The sequence below is a fragment of the Lepidochelys kempii genome, chromosome 2 (assembly GCF_965140285.1).
Source record: "Lepidochelys kempii isolate rLepKem1 chromosome 2, rLepKem1.hap1, whole genome shotgun sequence".
Lineage (NCBI taxonomy): Eukaryota > Metazoa > Chordata > Testudines > Cheloniidae > Lepidochelys > Lepidochelys kempii.
This window is the reverse complement of record NC_136381.1, coordinates 142,495,948-142,518,430: the sequence shown is the minus strand read 5'-3', so window position 1 is coordinate 142,518,430 and position 22,483 is coordinate 142,495,948. Positions and strand designations below refer to the sequence as shown.

Sequence of the window (22,483 nt, the reverse complement as noted above, 5' to 3'; positions counted from 1 at the left end):
AGTGGCAGGCAGTAAAATGATCAGCCTGCATCATTAGCATGATGTTTCTCCTGAACTCTTACTCCTAGGGGGATTCTGCATGACTGCGGTGCCTGCAGAAAACTCCCCCTCCCCTTCCCCGAATTCCTATGCTTCCCTGCCGAAAACAGCAGGGAAGCAAAGGGAAGCCTCGTCCAGGCAAGGGGGGACACGACGATGGGCACTGTTTTGGGGGGGATTGCCCCTTCAAACAGCAGCGAGGCATGGGGGGGCACACGGCATTACGTGCCACTGCCCACCCTCATTTCTGCAAGCTCAGAGCTGCCCAGCTGAAGGAGGCTGCAGCTCCACTGACTCTGCAGCTGAACGCTGCCTCCTGTATCCTAGTGCCAGTCATGCCCCCATCTGTGTGCTTGAAGCCTTCCTGTTTTCTGTGCAACAGTGAGTGCTGGCGGTGGGTCTGGGTAAGGAGGGTGGGGGGAAATGAGGGAAGGGGGGTGGGGGGGAAGAGGCAGTAGGGAAGAAATGGGGGTGGAATAGGGCAGTGGGAGAGGAATGTAGGAGTGAGGGGAGGAGGAGGTATGGAGCAGTGGGGGAGGGGGATGAGATGGCGAAGAAAAGAGGATAGGACAATTGTGGGGGGAAGTGGGAGCCTGGAATGCAGCATCCCATTGGCAGCAGCTGGGGCTCCCCCGTTAAGCAGGCCCATCGAACCCTCATCCTGACAAGCACGACCCCCGTACACCTGAACCCCTCTGATGAGCGCCCCACACCCAGACCCTGCACCCCACTGATCCCAAGCAGCTGCACCTGGACCCCCACCCCATCAAACCCCACTCACCCAGACCCCCCCCACTGAGCCCCCCACACTACCCCCAGCCGAGCCCCATCTCCCCACACCCAGACCTCCCCACTGAGTCCCAACCACCTTCACCTGGATCCCCTGCAGAGTCCCATTGCCCCTGCACCCAGAACCCCCCAGTGAGCCCCTGTGCATCCAGATCTCCCACTGAGCTACCCACACCCAGATTGCCCCACACAGGAAATCTCTCATCCCAAACCTGGATCCCCCCACATTAAGCCCCTCCGTACTTGGATCCTGCTGGGCTGAGCCTGCCCACCCACACCTGGCACAGGGGGACAGGGCCTCGGGGAGTTTCTGGGGCAGGCCCAGCCCTTGCACTGTGTCTGGGTCAGGTGCAGCCTCATTGCTGAGTCCTTTTATCGTGTGTGGAGGGGGCTTCAGGGTGATCTCCTAACTCAGTGCAGCCAGTGGCCTGTGCTCCCCACTGCTATTCTGGAGCCACATGGATTTATTGACAAAATTTGCAGAATTTTGCAGAATTGTAAAATATTGTGCACAGAATTTTAATTTTTTTGTCACAGTATGAAATTGTCCCGATTTGTTGTCACAAAGTTTTAGGTAGTCCCAGGAGCCTGACTGTAAATTCATGTGGGCAACACTGCACTTTTATAATTGGTATGCATTTTGAGAGGTTGTCTCAGCAACCCAAAGGACTGGAGACATTATTTAAAATACATTGTACATAGTGCAGAAATAGATGGCTTAGGCCCCTACACTTGCCAGGGAAAATGTCCCACTTGTTGTATGGGCTACATTTTTTTCAAGCTGTGTAATAATATACACAATACTTAGCTTCCTGCTGTAAACAAGATGTGGCATCTAAGTTGTATATGTGAATACAAACTGGCAAATCTAAATAATTTCTGTTTCATACTAGAATTAGGAAAATCAGAAATTTCCTGATGGCAATTACAGGTTAAAAATAACTTGATAATCACATAGCACAATTTGTGACATTCCATTAGGAGCTATGAAATGAAGTTCTGTATGACCCAGTTATAAATTTAGTGCAGTTTAAAATAAATTTCAGTCCTAAACTAAAGTTGTCAAGGGATACTGTAATTGTTTGGAATGAGTATCTTAAATTATATACAATCTGTGAGAATCCTGCTTTGTAATTAACTTGAACTAGAACAAGTACATCATGCTCCAAACACCTGACTAGCAAGTAGGGATTGCAGCTTTCAGTCAAGTTTGAGCTATGGCATTCTATGGAAACTTGTTAGGAAGCATTTTCTAGTGACTAAAACAAGGAACTGGGAATCAGGACTCCTGAATTTGATTTCTGACCCTGCCACTATCTTGCAGGGTGTTCTTGAACAAGTTACTTAAACTCTGACTCAGTATACACCCTTTGCAGATCACTAGAATATTCACAGGGGAATTGTGAGGAGTTCACACTTTGTTTCCAGGGGGACTGTCAGGCAGAAATTGGGTCTGTTTTTAAAAAAAAAAAAAAAAGTAAAAAAAGAAACTAAAAGTAGTTTTGAAAACCTGTACCTGAGCCATGGTCCCAACTTTTAAGGTGGTTCTCCTCTCCCCTTCTGCTATTTGCAACTTAAACAGGTCTAAATCTGAGTCTTTTGACTTTATAGAGGCTTCTAGAGTGAAGCTTCTTCTCAGCGTGTTCTCCTTCTTGCTGTGGAGAGATCCTGAGAAGTGGAGATTTTTTTCCTCCCTGACTTTACAGGGAGCCTCTTATGCTCACTAAGCCACATTGAAAGATCCTGAGGAGTGAAGCGGTCCATACCTTTCCCTTATCTTTCCTCACTGCCATCAGCTACTGCCATTGATTTGATGGAAGGGATTTGGACAAGTGAAGAGTCTCTGCCAGGCATGCTGCTCCTGCTCTTTGACCTCATAGACAGGACTAGGGACTAAAGACTCCCATCCCCATCTTCCAAATGGTCATGTGGAACAGATTAAGGGGCAGGCAATCTCCAGTTCTCTTCATCTGATACCGTGGAGCGGATAGAGGTAGAGAATGAGAGCTTCCAGCTCTTGCTTCCCCTTTCTGCCTTGAGGGCTAGGAGAAAGCACCAGAAGAGATGCCAAGGGGGAACATTGCCATCTTTTCTGCTTCAGACTTTTCTCTCCTAGCGCTAATAGGGTACCTGAGGGAGACTAAGAGAGCATACTTGACCCTGCTGCACCTAACCACTTATGAGTCAATACAGATGTTCAAGTGTGGAAAAGAAGACTCCCTCATGACTGCTTGATTCCTAAACTCTGGGAGTGAGTGGGAGGAATCTTTAGGATTGTGAGTGAGGTACCATCCTTGGTTCAATGATCTGGGAAAAGAGGACAAACCTCTTAAAAGCTTCCCTTCCTGACTCCTTTGTTGGAGTGTGTCTTACCTTCCCCCTGATATATCTGCTTCTTTGCTCCCTTCCCAGACACCTGCAGGAACTGTGTTTCTCTGGACAATCCCCAAATCTTTAAATTCTTCAGTTTCAATTGTCAGATTCTTAAATTATGTTTACTAAAAGGGAAAGTAATATCCAACTGATCTATGAAAGAGCAACTTCACTCTTCTGTAGTCGTTGGGGAAGAGCATACAGGCAGATTCCTTTAACAGTGTAGAAGACTTCTGTCAAGCTAATGAATGAAACTAGAAAATAAAGCTGACTCAGCACTATCAAATGAAAGCTGAAGAAGGAACAAAATCATAGGTTGCTTGTAATATTGCAAGTTAAAAAAATTCAGAGAAATGAGTATTGAGCTACCTTACCCCTTAAAAGTTTGTAATGTGATTTATTAATCTTGAGTGCTACAGAATGTCAAGTTTTACTTGAAGTGAGCTGTAGCTCACGAAAGCTTATGCTCTAATAAATTGGTTAGTCTCTAAGGTGCCACAAGTACTCCTTTTCTTTTTAAGTTTTATAACGAAACTTTAAAACAATATTGGATGGATAGTTATTTTTTTGTCCACTTTGTAAAACTGGTGAAAATTCAAACAATTGCCACGCCACAGAACAGAGACTTTTCAGTATAAGTTTCACATTGCATTTGATAGAGCAATTTTTATCATTTTTCCCATTCCCCTTCATGTTTTCCAGCTTTTTGTCCTTACCACATTGGTCACTTCTCTGTTGTTGGCCTGGGTTTTGAGGAATATGTAAGTATGGTTATTTTATAATTTTGATGTTTTAAATTCTTAAAAATTTATGCAACTTAAAATTTCTGTGTTTTACTCTATAAGACAACAGAACAGCGTGGGAAGTTGTCCACGTCTTCATTCTAGGACCTTTTTTTGCTTTTAACTGTTTACCCTCCTCCCAAACTTCATTATTGTGATCCCTGTCTAAGACTCCCCCTTTGTAAGGTCACTGAATTTGGCTTTTTATATTATATTTTTATAAAGTCTAATATATTTTATTTTGGTGTTCCTTGATTGCATGTGGGGTAATGCTTCAGAAATGACTATTGGTGAATGCCAGGAAAAGGAGTAGGGTATATGGCGGCTCCTCCTGCAAGGCTGGCAGCTTTGCCATTATTTGATTTTTCTAGTGGATGCAAACTTATTTTCTGCGTTTTTGTTGAGGATGCAAAATGATTAGTAAAGAGAATTTATTGATTAACTATTTGTCCTATTCATGTTGTAGTATAAAGCAGCCTAGGAATCTTGTAGTTCCAAATCCAAGCTGCCCAAGTGGATTCTGTCATTAATATTGAAAAAGGACTGAACTTTTTGAGGAATAACTAAAATTGAATGTAAAATGTTTAAAATATCTTTTCTTTTTCAGGTTCAAGCATCTCACTTTGAAGGCCTAATCACAACAATAGTTGGCTATGTGCTGCTAGCAATAAATCTAATTGTTTGTCATGTATCCTTTCATAAGTAGTTGCCTGACTCTGTCTTAAATTCTGTCTGTGGATCATTATCTCTAGCCATGTTGAGATCAGGATTAGAAATGAAGCAGGAGCACTTTCTTTCTCTTTTCGCTTTGTTCTTATGATGAAACAAAGAAAAAAGGGCTGTTTGGGGTAAAATTTTGGATAAAATCTGTTTAATAGGGATTTGACCATCCAGACCTAATTTCAAAACAGGCTGTGTATTCAGAACAATAACAGCTTTGAGACTTCACTCAGCCCAGTTTTCCCCATATAGTAGTCTGTTTTATGGGAATGACGCTGGAGAGGCCTTAACATGGAATCAACTTCTTCCCCAGTTGCCTGTCAGCTAATCAGGATAAAATTTCACAAGGCCATAGACGGAATGCATTGCTTTCTTCCTGAATGGCAGATCTCTTTCTGGCGGTCAGCCAAAGAAAAGGGAAAATGTGGTACAAATATTTCCGCTCTCTTCACTAGCCACTAAAATACTAAAGGGTGTCCCTTGTTTCCCATACACCATAATAGTCCAGAAAGAATTTTCAGCAGTTTTAGGGACTGCACTCAACGTTGAACTTGAGAAACGTGCTTAAAAACTTTGCGGAAATGAAGTCATGATTGGGAGGGTAAGAGTGCCCCTGTGATCTGGTAAGGCTTGCAATTATAGTTTTTGTGATCTAGCCTAATAGACAGGTATGGAGCCATCCATTTCTCTTCTTGTGGGCTACACAGCTGCAGCAGAGATAGAAATAGGCATACAGAATAATAACTAGGATTTGTGCCACGTGGGATGGGAAGCTCATCTACATCAGTTCTCCTATTTCAGGCAGCTTCTCAGAGTATGTTTAGCCAGTGTGGGTATTCAGACGTGCTACCTCTGCTTGAACTAGCATGCTAGAAATAGTAGTGTGAATACGGTCTCGTGAGCTAGCCACCAGAGTACAAGCCCATCTGACCCTTTGGGTACATAGTTGGAGGGCTAGTCTGTGCTGTTATCCATGCTGCCATAACCACACTGCTTTATTGTTTGAGGTAGCTTTGCTGCAGTCACACCTCCTGACTGCAGTATAGACATACCCTTAGTATGTCTTCCTTGGTTTCTGCACCAGGCCAGTAGCATTCTGAGCTTTGTGCAACTTGGATTGCTCTTGGGCAGCAGTTCACTGTGCTGCGCTGGAGATATTGAAGTGACTGTTACCACTATCTTAAAGTTTTGAAAGTCTGAGGAGACTTGGTCACAGACAAAACTGTGTATGCTTTAAAAAGATTAAATTGATTTCTGTTTGAAGGAGTAAATTTATTCGCTATTTAACACTTTTTATTTCAGTTGCACTTAAAGGCCACAGTCAGGTTGGGCCTTGTTGTGATAGGCACTGTACAAACATAGTAAAATATTTGATGCCATGTCTCTCTTGAGATCCTCTGGCCTACTAAAAGGAGACTGTGATCCAGGAATTTAAAGATATTTAGGCGTTGTGCTTAGGGTTGCAACATGTAAATGATTTAGGAGTCTAAATCTCATTTTTGACAGTCAATAGAATTTAAGCTCCTAAGTGTCTAAATCCCTTTAAAAATTATATTTAGGCTCCTAAATCACTTACGCATTGCAATCCTGAGCACCACAACACCTAAATACTTTTAAAATGCTGGGACTAAATTTTCCAAAAAATAACAAACACGCACACACTCTAGCTTTGCTGTGAAGAGATGAGAATTTCTCTCAGACCCCATTAAAATGCATATTACATTAGACCTCTAGAGTTGTAGCTGCATTGTTAAACTCTTGGTAAATATTCCTGCATACATTTTTTTCTAAAGTGATTTCTGGCATCTCAATTTTCAGTCCCCAGTTTCAGATGCTTTGAAAGAGGGCTTGATTTTCAGAGGATGGGTGCTTAGCACTTTGACAAGCAGGTCCCTTTAAGGTGTTTCAAATTAGGCACCCAAAATCATTGTCACTTTTGAAAGATTAGAACCCCAACAATAGTATTCACAGTTTCACATTAGTGCTTGACTCTTCCAGAATTTCCTGCTATAAAAGATAGATTGCACAGTTGCTCATATGAATTGTATCATAACTCTTCTGGTCCTGTTACAACATTTCATTTAGTATATTTCCTTGACCAGAGTATGTAGGGTTTGGCAGCGCTTGTAAAATTCCAGAGATCACGTCGCTTATTGGGAGTCTGCTATATTGTTGTTAAGGTAATTATAGTCTTCTGAAAGCAAAAGATATTCAACTGTAATTTCATTAGAGATTTATTCCTAGTTACTGAGTAATTTTTTTTTCCTTTTCCCTGAAGGTTTCCTTATTAGTGGTTGTAGAAATTGGTGTGTTCCCCCTTATCTGTGGCTGGTGGCTGGATATATGCTCCTTGGTAAGAACAAAAATTATTGGAATGTAGGCCAAGTCTTACACTGTTGTTGTTTTCTGAGGGGAAAGTTCTTTTGCCCTGGAGAAAAAAAAATTGATATAAACTGGACTTGCAGAAAATGCATCTCTTCACTTTTTTTTATTTATACTTTCATTGTTTCAGAGATCAAAGGTAGTTTGTCCTAAGGCGTGGTGCAATACAATGTCCATGTTCCTGTATTTAAGGCAATTAAAGTCTACAATCTATGTTTAAAACAGAGTAAAAAAAAACCCCATCATTAAACTTTTTGGAACAGTTACTTTTCACAGTGTTTTGTAACTAACTTCTCTGGTATGCTAAATATCTTACCGGCAACTCCATGACTGAGTTTTTTCTTTATTTGGCTATTATGGGGAAATTCATGCATGGTTCATCTTATGGCATTGCTATGAATTTTTCCTTCTGTGTATTGAATGCCATATGAAAGACACTATTTTTATTGTAGTCCAGGGCAGTGGTTCTCAGCCAGGGATCTGTGACCCCCTGGGGGCCCGTGAGCAGGTTTCAGGGGGTCCACCAAAATAAACTAGAGAGGGGCCGGCATTAGACTTGCTGGGGCCCAGGGCAGAAAGCCAAGCTTGAGCCCCATCACCTGGGGCTGAAGCCAAAGCCTGAGCAGCTTAGCTTCATGGGTCTTCCAGTGCCATGAAGCCCTGGGCAACTGCCCTGCGTGCTACCCCTGAATGCCAGTGGCTTTTAATGTACTAGATATGCAGAAAACCAGTTTTTGTGGCACAGGTGGACTTTTTATAGCATGTTGGGGGGAGGGAGACTGTCATAAATATAAAGGGAAGGGTAAACCCCTTTGAAATCCTTCCTGGCCAGGGGAAAGCTCCTCTCACCTGTAAAGGGTTAAGAAGCTAAAGGTAACCTCGCTGGCACCTGACCAAAATGACCAATGAGGAGACAAGATACTTTCAAAAGCTGGGAGGAGGGAGAGAAACAAAGGGTCTGTGTGTCTGTCTATATGCTGGTCTTTGTCAGGGATAGACCAGGAATGGAGTCTTAGAACTTTTAGTAAGTAATCTAGCTAGGTATGTGTTAGATTATGATTTCTTTAAATGGCTGAGAAAAGAATTGTGCTGAATAGAATAACTATTTCTGTCTGTGTATCTTTTTTGTAACTTAAGGTTTTGCCTAGAGGGGTTCTCTATGTTTTTGAAGCTAATTACCCTGTAAGATATCTACCATCCTGATTTTACAGGGGGGGATTTCTTTATTTCTATTTACTCCTATTTTTATTAAAAGTCTTCTTGTAAGAAAACTGAATGCTTTTTCATTGTTCTCAGATCCAAGGGTTTGGGTCTGTGGTCACCTATGCAAATTGGTGAGGCTTTTTATCCAACATTTCCCAGGAAAGGGGGGGGTGCAAGTGTTGGGAGGATTGTTCATTGTTCTTAAGATCCAAGGGTCTGGGTCTGTAGTCACCTAGGCAAATTGGTGAGGCTTTTTACCAAACCTTGTCCAGGAAGTGGGGTGCAAGGTTTTGGGAAGTATTTTGGGGGGAAGGACGTGTCCAAACAGCTCTTCCCCAGTAACCAGTATTAGTTTGGTGGTGGTAGCGGCCAGTCCAAGGACAACGGGTGGAATATTTTGTACCTTGGGGAAGTTTTGACCTAAGCTGGTAAAGATAAGCTTAGGAGGTTTTTTCATGCAGGCCCCCACATCTGTACCTTAGAGTTCAGAGTGGGGGAGGAACCTTGACAGAGACTCACAAAGAAAAAGGTTGAGGACCCTTGGTCTAGGGAGAGCGGGGGAAAGGAAGGGGAAATTATCATAACTTTTAAAATGTCACTTCCCCAAAAGCTAATATAGGAGATTACTATTAAATGCTTATATGAGAAAAAGCAACCATTTTTGCTCTCTGCATTAATAAGATACCCTATTTCTAATGAGAATAAATGTACAGTACAGTTTAGTATGAGCTGATATGCTCATGCTAATATGCTTTGTAATGTTACATATTAAATGTTAGTGTTTTCCTTGTTTTAGTTTCCTTCCCATTCTTAAAATGGAATGTGGAGCAGAGAAATTTGTCACTATTTGCCATCTCCCGCGTCAGTGCTATAAGTATGTTGTAAGAACTGTGTAGTTTTCAGTGGCAGAAGGAACTTATGACTTAAATAGACATTTTTGTTTTATTGAGTGCTCCTCTAAATATTTATAGTTTTGCAACAGGTTGAGATTATTTAAATGTAGTATATAATCCAATTTAACCCTATTTGCTAGATACAAATTGGGGTAAATTAAATGGGTAACCAAGAAAGAGTATTTGATAAACTTTGTTGATCCTATGTACTTTTTTGTATAGGAAATGTTTGATGCTACTTTGAAAGACAGAGAGTTGAGCTTTCAGTCTGCCCCTGGTACCACAATGTTCCTACACTGGTTAGTGGGAATGGTTTACGTCTTTTACTTTGCATCTTTCATTCTCTTACTGAGAGAGGTAAGTTCTTATTCAGGTGAGGGGATTATAAAATATATTTTAACAACTTTATGCACTGAAGAGTTCATTAGCTCTTCCCCATCTGTGTGTTTCTGTTATGATGCTTTTAATACATATTAGACTTCAAAATTTTTCTGCCTTAAAAATTGAACAATCATGCTGGCTACAAGTGAATGTGGGAACACCCTTAGGATGCTAGCCAATTGCATGCAAGGGATTTTTTAATATGGATGCTGCTTTTGTTTAAATACTTCTTAGTATCTGTAAACTGAAATGTATTTGAAAGTAAAGATTTTTAGTTAAAATGTTTCCGCTGTGGCCTAGAAGTAATGCTCTGTACCTCTCATTGTTGATTCTTGTATTGAAAAGTTCTTCATATTTATATCTCACAGCCTAGTTCCTTCTAACACCTTTTTTCCAACAGAAATCTAACTCTGTTAATTAGACAACATGCTAATAATTCTTACGTTGCTTGCATTTTTGTCTTTTAAAACACAAATCTAAATACCTGTTTCAGGTACTGAGACCTGGTGTACTGTGGTTTCTGAGGAATTTGAATGATCCGGATTTTAATCCAGTTCAGGAAATGATTCACTTGCCAATCTATAGACATCTCAGGAGGTTTATTTTATCAGTGGTAAGGACTTCTTTCAGACTTGTACTTGAATAATTTATATTCATTTCTTTCTTGTTGCTGCAAATACAGTGCTAGCCTCTTTGATGTTTTGAATATTAGCATGTTTAACTTTCTTTTTTGATGTGTGTTCATTCTTTAGTTACTAAAATAAAACTGAAGTTTACTTCTTCAGAGGTGTTAGTTGTAAAAGTTTTAAAATTTTTGGGTCTAGCACAGACAGTCAAAATCTTCCCCTTCTGCAAAAACCACAATGACTGCTTGTATCACTAGCCAACAGTTACTTTATTACTGTGGATGGTGGAGGAGATCCCTTGAGGTCACGGTGCTGGTCTAAGCCATTTATTGCAACAAACATTCTGGGTCCCAGTTCAACCAGATCAGTAGAGATAGGTCTCATTCATGTTTCTGGTCTGTCTTGGGGTGGACCATGACAGCCTGGGCAGTGGTATCTACTACAAGATGTAGCTGCAGGCTGTTGAATTCCTGGGGAAACATGTACAGTCTTTCCTGGCCTCCCCAAGCATTTTCCGGATGTTCACCCTGATCTCTGTCTGGAAGGCCTTTAAGGCAAAATCTCAGATGGCCTGCTTTGGCACAGGTTTTGCAAATACAGGCTCTGAAGACTGCATACCTTTGAAACAGACTGCTGTATGGGATACTGTGATGTTGATATACTGTTAACACATCAACATCCTCTGTACCTTGTTGGATCACTCTAGTGGTGCGCAGCATATGCTCTGTGGGTAAGACCTTCTCCCTGCCATCTCCTGCTAACTTAAGCTAAAGAGAGGAGTGCTGGTCAGTCATGCTCAGGACTCCAGAAAATAGCAGGATGTATTTCCGTTTTGTCATCTTATAACCACACTGCTTTGGCTGCATCAGGGATGTATGTGCCACGTAAAATGACCCAAACTTAATCCAACATATAGTTCTTTTTAAAGGTCTCAAATGCATGGGTTAGCAGAATGTAATGGAATTGGTTTTTGCCTTTTGAATCAAGAAATGAAGCGCTTGGCTAATTATCATTCTCTGAAGGCATGAATTGTAATGATTTCAGAACCTTCATCAGACTCACAGTGGGAACTTGGGCCCCATGAATGATGGTCAGTTACAGTTTATATATTCAGAGATTAAACAACTTTCTCTTCTAGTTTACACATTTATTTCCTTTTATGGAACATAGACTACCAAAATTTGAGAGGAACAGGTTTTAATTTAATCATGAACCTTTGTTCATACAATTTTTTCATTCAAAACCTTTGGAGATGGTATACATCTTCATTGGCCCATCCATATAAAAATAAGGCCTCGTGAGTTTTGTAGATACAATATGCATTTGTAATTTTCTTGTTGCAGATCGTCTTTGGGTCAATTGTCCTGCTCATGCTTTGGCTTCCTATACGTATTATTAAGTATCTGTTGCCTAATTTTCTTCCATATAATGTCATGCTCTACAGGTAAGTTTTTATTGTCGTTCTGAAAGATGTTTTTGGTCTCCCTGTGATTAGACAGAATCCTCATTGTGTACCTCTCTAAGGCCATGTCTACACTTACAAGTTTACAGCAGCACAGCTGTACCAATACAACTGTGCCTCTATAAGAGTGCTCATGTAGCAGCGTGTTGTGCCCATTGACATAATAAAACAGCTCAACGAGTGGCAGTAGCTGCGTCGGCTGGAGAGCGCTTATGCTGGCAAAACTTATGTCTCTCAGGGTTTTTTCACACCCCTGAGCGATAAAAGTTTTGACAACATAAGTGCTAGTGTAGACATGGCATAATTGTACCATTTTCACCATTACTTTGACATTGCATTTGGTATGTTTGTTGAAAATGAACAACATAACACAAATTTTAATCGGCTCTAGCAAAGTTAAATGTCAGAGTATGCCAAGTACAATAGTACATTTTTGACAAATAAAAAGTTTGCCTTTTTATGCATTGATTTTCCACAGTGATTCAGGCATGTAGAAGTTGAACAAATTATTAATTTTACCCCATAGGTTATCATTATGCTGTGGACTGTGTGTTAGGGCTGTCGATAAATTGCAGTTAACTCACAAATTAATCACACTGTTAAACAATAGAATACCAATTAAAATGTATTAAATATTTTTTGATGTTTTTCTTCATTTTCAAATATATTGATTTCTATTACAACACAGAATACAAAGTGTATGCTGCTCATTTTATATTATTTTATTACAAATACTTGCACTGTAAAAATGATAAACAAAAGAAATCGTATTTTTCAATTCAGCTCATACAAGTACTGTAATGCAGTCTCTTAATCCTGAAAGTGTAACTTGCAAATGTAGATTTTTTTTTGTTACATTGTTTTGTTTTTGAATGCAGTTAGGTAAAACTTTAGAGCCTGCAAGTCCATTCAGTCCTACTTCTTGTTCAGCCAATCGCTAAGACAAACAAGTTTGTTTACATTTACGGGAGATAATGGAGCCTGCTTCTTATTTATAATGTCACCTGAAAGTGAGAACAGGCTTTTGCATGGCACTTTTGTATCCAGCATTGCAAGGTATTTACATTCCAGATATGCTAAACATTCGTAAGTTCCTTCATGCTTCAGCCACCATTCCAGAGGATAGCTTCCATGCTGATAATGTTGGTTTAAAAAAAAAAAGTGTTAATTACATTTGTGACTGAACTCCTTGGGGGAGAATTGTATGTCTCCTGTTCTGTTTTACCCACATTCTGCCGTATATTTTATGTTATAGCAGTCTCGGATGATGTCCCAGCACATGTTCGTTTTAAGAACACTTTCACAGCACATTTGACAAAATGCAAAGAAGGTACCAATGTGAGATTTCTAAAATAGGTACATCACTCAACCCAAGGTTTAAGAATCTGAAGTACCGTCCAAAATCTGAGAGGGATGAGGCATGGAGCATCCTTTCAGAAGTCTTAAAAGAGTGACACTCAGATGCAGAAACTATAAAACCTGAACCACCAAAAAGAAAATCAACCTTCTGCTGGTGGCATCTGACTCAGACGATAAAAGTGAACGTGCATCGTCCACTCTGCTTTGGATCATTGTGAAGCAGAACCCGTCATCAGCATGGACACGTCCTCTGGGCAGCATTATCTCCTGCAAATGTAAACACACTTGTTTGGCTGAGCGATTGACTGAACAAGAAGTAGGACTGAGTGGACTTGCAGGCGCTAAAGTTTTACATTGTTTTATTTTTGAATGCAGGGGGTTTTTGTACATAATTCTACATTTGTAAGTTCAACTTTCATGATAAAGAGATTGCACTACAGTACTTATATTAGGTCAATTGAAAAATACTGTTTGTTTTTTACGGTGCAAATATTTGTTATAAAAATAAATATAAAGTGAGCATTGTACACTTTGTATTCTGTGATGTATTTGAAATCAATATATTTGAAAACGTAGTAAACATCCACGAATATTTAAATAAATGGTATTCTATTATTGTTTAACAGCGCGATTAATCACAATTAATTTTAAAGGACGATTAATTTTTTTAAGCGCTTGACAGCCCTATTTTTTTTTGTTTTTACACTGTTTTTAGGAATACTTCAGGAATGAAAGAATGTCCATGGTTGGATCTTTATTGTAAATATCAATGCAAAATTTTTCCTCTGTTTCTCAATTAAAACAATAATTTGGCTTATCAGTGATACTGCTCTTAACTTATAAAAGGAACAAGTCAAAATCTAAACCTTGCCTTTTCAGATAACGGAAGATAGCTTTCCTAAAGACTTTTCATAAAACTCTCTGTTCACATTAAATTCCTAAACTCTACTAAATTCTTCCCCAGTGCTCAGAAACATATGCAAAAAAAAAATCTTGGCTATTAAAGTCTAAGAATTGCCTGTGATGGAAACCTGCTTAGCCTTTACTGTTAGTTTGTTCAGATATTTGGTTATAATAGTCTTGGTTTGTTAAAATGTTTGTAGGAAATTCATAAAATGTTAGAGAATAGTCCTTATGTGTTTGCCTTCTTGTTCTGTCCCATTGTTTCTAGTGATGCTCCAGTGAGTGAACTTTCTCTGGAGCTGCTTTTGCTTCAGGTGGTGCTGCCAGCTCTGCTTGAACAAGGACACACAAGACAGTGGTTGAAAGGTCTTGTACGAGCATGGACTGTTACGGCTGGGTACTTGCTGTAAGTGTAAACAGCCAATATCAGTTATGTGGCTTGTGTCACTTTGACCTTTTTAATGTGGAAGAAATTTATTCTTTGGCTAGATACCGTAGCTGGAGCGTTACGAATTACTTGATACATAAATGTGTGCATGGCAGAGATACATGAACATTGGTATAGAACAAATTATTATACAGCGAATCCTTGAACATGCACTGCAACTTCAGAATATGCCTTTGCAAATTAATTATATTTGCTGCACTAATACAACTTTCGCTTGGCAAAAAAATGGTGTAGCTGAGTCTGAATAGCAATTTCTGTTGTCCCTGTTTCTATATTTTGCTTTCCATTATGTTTATCTTTTCAGAATGAAATTTTTGTTGCTTTCTTCTTCCACAGACTCTTTGGAAAATATGAGCAAAATTAACATGTACATCTCTGGTGCTATTAAATCCATGCAAAAAGTATAAATAAATCCACTCCTGAAAACCCTCCTGTGTGAGGGCATAAAAGTTGGAGTGGCTGTGACCCTCCCATAGTTCTCTCTTACCACCCGTGACAGAGATGGAACTTGGACAGTGTCCTATGGGCTATAGGTTTTTTGATCTTCAATCTCAACCCTTTTGTGAAGAAATACCATTTCACTTCTTCTCTTTCATTGCTCGTGTGCAGAAAAAAGTACAAAGAGACTCTGCTACACAGCCTCTCCATACAGAAGGGCGGGGCACTTCACACCGACTGCCAGTATGGCCTATTGTAAACCCACAGGGTTTAAATCTTGTACATTGTGCAACAGTTATATGTTCTTAATCAGTGGTCTCAGCAGGTGTTTTTTCTGTCTTGGAAGAGCACATCACCCAACAAGTGCTTCATCTGCCATTTCTTGTCACACATCTGAAAACTGAGAGATGTGTGTTTGCTTCAAGAGACTTAATTTCAATCTTTAAAGGTCTTATATGATCTTGGAGAAGAGACATCCTCCAAGCTGGAGACAAGGAGGCTATCTACGGTAAGTGTTCTGGTAACCAGACACCATGCCTCTGGTTCTAGTAGGCAGAAATCTAAAAAGGGACCAAGACCACTGGAACTGGCACCATGATCCTTCAGTGCCGTGTGCATCAGTACCAACTCTGGGGCAAAGAGACCTGGCATCCACTTTGGATGCCAAGCACCATACCCTCACCATGCATAAGCACAGCTCACAGCATGCAGCAAGCTCATTCCATGAGAAGGACCCATAGCATTCCTCCAAAGGCAGGTCTTCCAAATCTTCCTTAGCGTTGAGGGATGTGAAAGACTCAGGAGATGCTGATGTCAACAATGAGCCTTTCCCAATATCAATACGCCTTCGAGGAACTGCCGTTGCTGCTTGTTTTGACACCAGCAGAATCAGCACTGGTCCCACATCTAATGGCACTGCTGTTCCTGGAGATGTATTTCTCCTTGCCACGTCCAAGCCACTCCTCCCTGACTTCAAGCATGGGACCGGACCAGAATAGTACATTAAGGGGAGCTCTGGAAGTGCCCCATATCAGGCACTGATGCAAGCTGACAGTGGACAGGCCAATCACATCCTGGCAATAATTGTACAATTTACTTTTATGGCCCTGTTTGGGCCCACCTTCCCAGAGTGGAGCCCTATCATATGTGTCTGGGGAAAAGAAGGTCTCACTCATCATCTGGCATCAATAGCCAGATCCCTGTCACAGGACCGGAGAAGTGTCCTTGTGAGGTAATGGCTCAGGAAACACTCCAATTGCCCTTACCACCTAATCCTCCTCTTTTCCAGATGAAGCTGTTGCCTCGACCCAACACCAACTATCAATAACTTTAGAGCCTTCCAGACCTGCTCTTGAGGATAGCTTGCTGAAATCTTGGACTTTGAGACGACCATGATCTTAGGTTTGTTCTCTGTTCAATATCCTCAGTCCCAACTGGGATTGTGCAGATCATTGTATATTGGACCCAACAAAAGGATTGTGGCACACCTCAGCCTTGCTTTCCCCGTCTTCAAACTGAGTATAAAAGTGTTATCAAGTTCCATCCAAAGGCTTTGAACTTTCTTCTAAGCATCAGACACCAGAGTCGCTTGCGGTGTCTGCAGTCCAGCAAAAGACTAGATCCACCACAGATAAGGACACCCCCCTCACTCCCAGGAAACGGAACTACTTTGGCCAAAAGGCTTACTCAACAGGCCTCCCTCCAGTTCCTAACAGGAAGCTACTGGCCCTGTTGGCAAAATAGTTTTCTGATGTGGGCGAGGGTGACCCCATTCCTATTGAGGCTCCTTCAAGATTGTAAGGAAGAGCTGAGACCATCCTATCAAGGAAGGGGCAAGTAGTAATAAGAACAGTGCTGCAAGCCACAGTGGATGAATCAGATATGACCACTTGATTCATAGCTACAGTAGTCCAAATGCCCTGCTCCTCCTGGTTATAAATGTCTGGGATTCCAAAAGAAGTCCAGGCTATGTGAGAGGACCTACCCTTCAGGGCATGAAGCTCTTTAGCAGTTGGACTGATCAAGCACTCCTTTCTGTCAAAGATTTGAAGGCAATTCTGAGATCTCTAGGGATGTACTACCCCACGCTATACTACAAGCCCTTCTGGGATCAGCTCCCACAAAGACAAAACACAATCTTATTCCCACAATTGTCAGCCAGAGTATTTGCCCAGAAAGAACCCCATTACACCAGTAAGCGCCTGTTGTCGTCCTCCATTGTACACCAAGCCCCCTCTCAGAGTCAGCAGGTTTGACAGGAGTATTCAGAGCTCTGTTGTGTCAAGTGTTCAACTGTGTTGACTGCAGCCAACTTTCAGAAATCGCTTTTTCCCCCTTCCAACAGTTGTGGTCAGAGATTAGATGAAGAATTAATGCTCATCATCATCGTCTGTGGCTACCCCATCCAGTTCCTTTCCTTGTTTCCTACCTTGCCCCCTTCCTTATTTCAGGAATCTTTCCCCAAGAGCCTGTTACAAAAAATGCCCCACAGCTCAAACCATGTGGCACGGGACAGCCACAAGTCTCTAGCTGCTGCATAGACATACCCTGAGATGATACTAGTACAGACCAAAGAAGTGTTTTTCTTCCACTAGTGATCAATACACAATTGAGTCGAAATTTAATTGAATCATAACAAGACAAGGAAGGCCTGATCCGGCAGACCCCATACGGTCAAACTGTCAAGGATTCCATCCAGACCTGAAGTCGCAGCACCTTATAACCTGGATATTGACTGGTTGAGTGCCGTGGAAAATCAGGAAATCCTGACGTAGAGCAGAATACTGTGCAAGAGAGACTTATTCCTCCAACCCAGAGTGGCCTAAACCCATTGCAAGCCCTGATACTGAAGATTCTGGGCTACTTCCTGCAGTTAAAACATTCTGAACGTTCATTTAGCTCAGTCAAAGTTAATCTAGAGGAAGTCTCTGCATATCATGGACTGATACCTTTGGACTCAGTCTTCTCTCATCCTAATGGTATCCAAATATGTCAAGGGCCTAATGCATGCTTACTCACTGGTCAGAGGACCTGCTCTAGTATGGGACCGCAACATCATCCTTCTAAAGCTTGTGGAGTTCTCCATTCACCTGCTTACTCTCAGAATGGTGATTTTTGGTAGCGATGACCTCGGCCCAGAGAGTGAACGAACTTCAGACAGTCGTGGTGGAACAGCTGTACTTTTGGTTCCATAAAGACACGGTGATACTAAAACCTCATACCAAATTCCCAAGATGATTTCCAAGTTCCATTTAAACCAACCTGTGTTCATCCCAAGACCTCATTCCACATGAGGGGAGAAGAAACTGCACTCTGGGCAAACCTAGAGTTCCATGATATTATGTTCATAGCTGTGGGGACGATAGAGGATTTTCTTCTATTTGTGGCCACAGTTGGCTGCCTCAAGAGCCAGCTGTTTCATTTTGAAGATGCAGCTGATACTCCTCATTCCCACCATCCTGAGTCAATATTGTTTGCCAGTCACCTGCAGTGACTAACGCTCGAAGGAGTGGTTACTAACTCTACTATGATTGTGGTTGTTTGAATTGTTACAGTCAGTGTGGATCCCATGACCTATTCTTCATCCCCACTTTTCCAAGTCCTCAGCAGTCACTCATGGGCTTTGAATTGCAAGGGAACTGAGTTGGGATTGCTGCCACTCCCCCTTTTTATGCCTTCACACAGAAGCTCAAGGAGGCTCAGGGCACATGTGTCTCCTCACTGGACTCTGCTATTCGAAAGATTCTGGGCTTGCACGCATGATGCATGTGCACCTAAGAATCCATACTGACTACAACATCTCAAAGAACCACAATTACTGTAGGGTAAGGAACTGTTCTGTTTTAGTAGTTTTTGACTGTTTTATAATTTGACTTAAACAAGTGTACTTGCACTCCCCAAATCCTGTACTGCTCATTAATAATATTTCAAATTTGAAGGTTTTTTCTTGACTGAATTATTCTTAGGGAGGTTTGAGATTGGGATGGAGAGTGAGATCCTTTCTTCCTCTTTGCAATAATCTTTTCAGCTTTTCATGCCTGAAAAACAAATGAGATATTTAGCTCCAACTTAATAGAAAAATTGACCTTCAGATACAGTCAAAACATGGATAACTCATCCCCAAAGATGAATACCAATGGAAAGTAGGTGACGGAGGGAGGTGGAGATGAGAACCAAGTTGGGGGGATAACAATGGGAACTATTATGCATCTTCAACTGTTGCAGTTACCAGTAGAGATGGCTTGAATAAACATTCCTTCAGCCATTTTTAATTAAGCAAGGGTGAAAAAAACTTAATTACCATTTTTAAATCTACGTTTTGATGGAGGAATTGTCTGAAGTTTGGAGCTTTATGTAAGTAGTCCTTTGAGGAGGAGTTCTTGCTAGATTTGGGGGTGGGGAATGAAAAATTGCTTCTGAGCATACGTAATAGGTATTTGATTTTACCAGACCCCCATAAAGTCCTGCCAGTTAATAACATTGCATATCGGAGATGGTGCCCCTCTCTACGCAAGTACACTGGTACTGGGTACTAATGCTCTCAGACTGCTGCGAGGACAATTTTTAGGGGTTTTGTAGATTTTTTTTAAACATTGAGACTTATTAGGGAGAGAAGAAAATGTATACCTGTAGGGAAAACATTTTAGAACCTGTGACTTCTTTTGTTCACAAATTCTAAACTGCTGTTCAAAGGTTAAGAACATGAGAACGGCCATACTGGGTCAGACCAAAGGTCCATCTGGCCCAGTATTCTGTCTTCCGACAGTGGCCAATGCCAGGTGACCCTGGCAAACAGAGGTTAGAGACATCATCCCTGCCTATCCTGGCTAATAGCCATTGTTGGACCTATCCTCCATGATCTTATCTAATTCTTTTTTGAACCCTGTTATAGTCTTGGCCTTCACAACATCCTCTGGCAAAGAGTTCCATGGACTGACTGTGCATTGTTTGAAAAAATACTTCCTTTTGATTGTTTTAAACCTGCTGCCTATTAATTTCATTTGGTGACCCCTAGTTCTTGTGTTATGAGAAGGAGTAAATAATACTTCCTTATTTACTTTCTCCACACCAGTCAGGATTTTATAGACCTCTATCATATCCCCTCTTTAGTCGTCTCTTTTTCAAGCTGAAGAGTCCCAATTTTATTAATGTCTCCTCATACAGAAGCTGTTCCATACCCCTAATAATTTTTGTTGCCCTTTCCTGAACCTTTTCCAATTCCAATGTATCTTTTTTGAGATGGGGTGACCACATCTGCATACAGTATTTAAGATGTGGGTGTACCATGGATTTATATAGGGGCAATATGATATTTTCTGTCTTATTATATATCCCTTTTTTAACGATTCCCAACGTTCTGTTTTCTTTTTTGACTGCCTCTGCACATTGAGTGGATGTTTTCAGAGAACAATCCACAATGACTCCAAGATCTCTTTCTTGAGTGGTAACAGCTAATTTAGACCTCATCATTTTATATGTATAGTTGGGATTGTTTTCCAATGTGCATTACTTTGCATTTATCAACATTGAATTTCATCTGCCATTTGGTTGCCCAGTCACAGTTAGAATCATAGAATCATAGAATATCAGGGTTGGAAGGGACCCCAGAAGGTCATCTAGTCCAACCCCCTGCTCGAAGCAGGACCAATTCCCAGTTAAATCATCCCAGCCAGGGCTTTGTTTTGTGAGATCCTATTGCAGCTCTTTGCAGTCTGCCTGGGACTTAACTATCTTGAGAAGTTTTGTATCGTCTGCAAATTTTGCCGCCTCACTGTTTACCCCTTTTCTCAGATCCTTTATGAATAAGTTGAATAGGGCTGATCCCAGTACAGACCCCTGGGGGACACAGCTATTCAACTCTCTCCATTCTGAAAACTGATCATTTATTCCTACCCTTTGTTTCCTGTCTTTTAACCAGTTACTAAACCATGAGAGAACCTTTCCTCTTATCCCATGTCTGCTTACGAGCCTTTGGTGAGGGACCTTGTCAAAGGCTTTCTGAAAATCTAAGTACACTTTATCCACTGGATCCCCCTTGTCCACGTGCTTGTTGATCCCCTGTGACATTATCTAATTAAAATATGACCATATAGATGATTGTTGCAACTACTGTTACATAGTTGCAAGAAATCTTGTACAAAATGTGGCATGTCAGATGTCTATGGAAAGGTTATGATTTGCTTAATATGATTATGCTATCTGCATGCATAGATCAGTTTTGTATTTGACGTTATGAATATTGGCTCTATACCTGGATTGCAAATGTTTGCTCCTGCAGTAATGCCCACAAGGTAATTAGCCAGGATATCTTGGAGGGACTATTCAAATTAAGTGGCTCATCAAGAAACACTTAACTGACAGTGGACAATGGGAGACACCCATCTACACTGAATGGACTGTCCTGCAAATGTACTGTGTGGAGTATAGGTAATGGCTTCCTGCAATGACTAGGCGAAATGCATGGACATGTGATTTGTCCATGTGACTCCAACCACCATCTTGTTACTGTAATTTTCCACAGTAAGAACAGTGGGATTCCCTCCACATGGCAGAAGATATAAAAGGCCCTGAAAATGCCTCCATTTTGCCTCAATCCTGCTCCAGCCTCTTTCTTGCTCAGGCCTCTGGACTATATAAACTTATACTAATGGAAGTATTTTAAGCAATGGACTGAGGACCTTCCAATGACTTGGAAGCAGCCAGAGACTTAACTTAAGCCAGCAGTTTATTCCATCACTGCTGCAAGCCTGAACCAAGAACGTTGCATTTATTGTATGTATTTGATTCCTTTAACCAATTTTAACTCTCGCCTTTCTTTCTTTCTTTCTTTCTTTCTTTCTTTCTTTCTTTCTTTCTTTCTTTCTTTCTTTCTTTCTTTCTTTCTTTCTTTCTTTCTTTCTTTCTTTCTTTCTTTCTTTCTTTCTTTCTTTCTTTCTTTCTTTCTTTCTTTCTTTCTTATAAATAAACTTTTAGATTTTAGATACTAAAGGATTGGTATCAGCGTGATTTTTGGGTAAGATCTGAGTTATATATTGACTTGGGTGTATGAAAGAAGAACCTTTTATTTAATGAGACGGGTTGTGGAGAACCATGCATCTCTAAGTTCAGTGTTTTTGGTGGTGAAATAAGAACTGGAATGCCTAAGGAAACTGCTTTTATGGCTTCTTGTTAGCCAGTTTGGTGAAACAGAAGTTTACTTTTGTTGCTGGTTTGGTATATCTTATGGAAGAATAACCACCAGTTTTGGGTTGTTTGCCCTATTTCTCAGCAGTTTGTCCTGAATTTGGCATCCTCAAATTGTGACCCACTGAGGCCCAGTTTCACCCCCCTCAAAGGATTTTAGTAGATTGGTAAGGCGTGATTTCCCTTTACAAAAACAATGTTGCCTCTTCCCCAGTTATTACGCTGAAGATACTTTTCACAATGTGAGTTGATATGTTGTTGTCCTGTTTAATCCAGCCATGTAAGGAACAATCTCCAGCCAACATAATACCAGTAAAAGTGAGAACTCTTACATCAGTGGAGCTGTGCCTGTTTACACCAGCAGAGATTTTGACAAAGTTTTCCTCTTCTGTTCATGACATTTTTGTAACCAATATTGTTTTTAAATAGTCAGATGAATGACTCAGTTGGTTCAGATTGTAGCTGTGCTGCAACGGTTCTTTTAACCTGTACCCAAATTGTTT

At 40.9% G+C, this 22,483-nt stretch overlaps 1 protein-coding gene across 4 annotated transcripts in view; it reads left to right on the top strand.

Moving 5' to 3' along the window:
- The window catches only part of MARCHF6 (membrane associated ring-CH-type finger 6), a 118,308-nt gene that overhangs the window by 62,517 nt on the left and 33,308 nt on the right, over positions 1–22,483 (top strand). For all 4 annotated transcript variants that reach the window (XM_073332351.2, XM_073332352.2, XM_073332354.2 and 1 more), the window contains 8 exons: positions 3,904–3,962; positions 4,591–4,671; positions 6,815–6,883; positions 6,982–7,056; positions 9,404–9,538; positions 10,056–10,175; positions 11,532–11,632; positions 14,181–14,318. In XM_073332351.2, the coding sequence (XP_073188452.1) occupies positions 3,904–3,962; positions 4,591–4,671; positions 6,815–6,883; positions 6,982–7,056; positions 9,404–9,538; positions 10,056–10,175; positions 11,532–11,632; positions 14,181–14,318 (778 nt within the window). The remainder of the gene's footprint in view (positions 1–3,903; positions 3,963–4,590; positions 4,672–6,814; positions 6,884–6,981; positions 7,057–9,403; positions 9,539–10,055; positions 10,176–11,531; positions 11,633–14,180; positions 14,319–22,483) is intronic.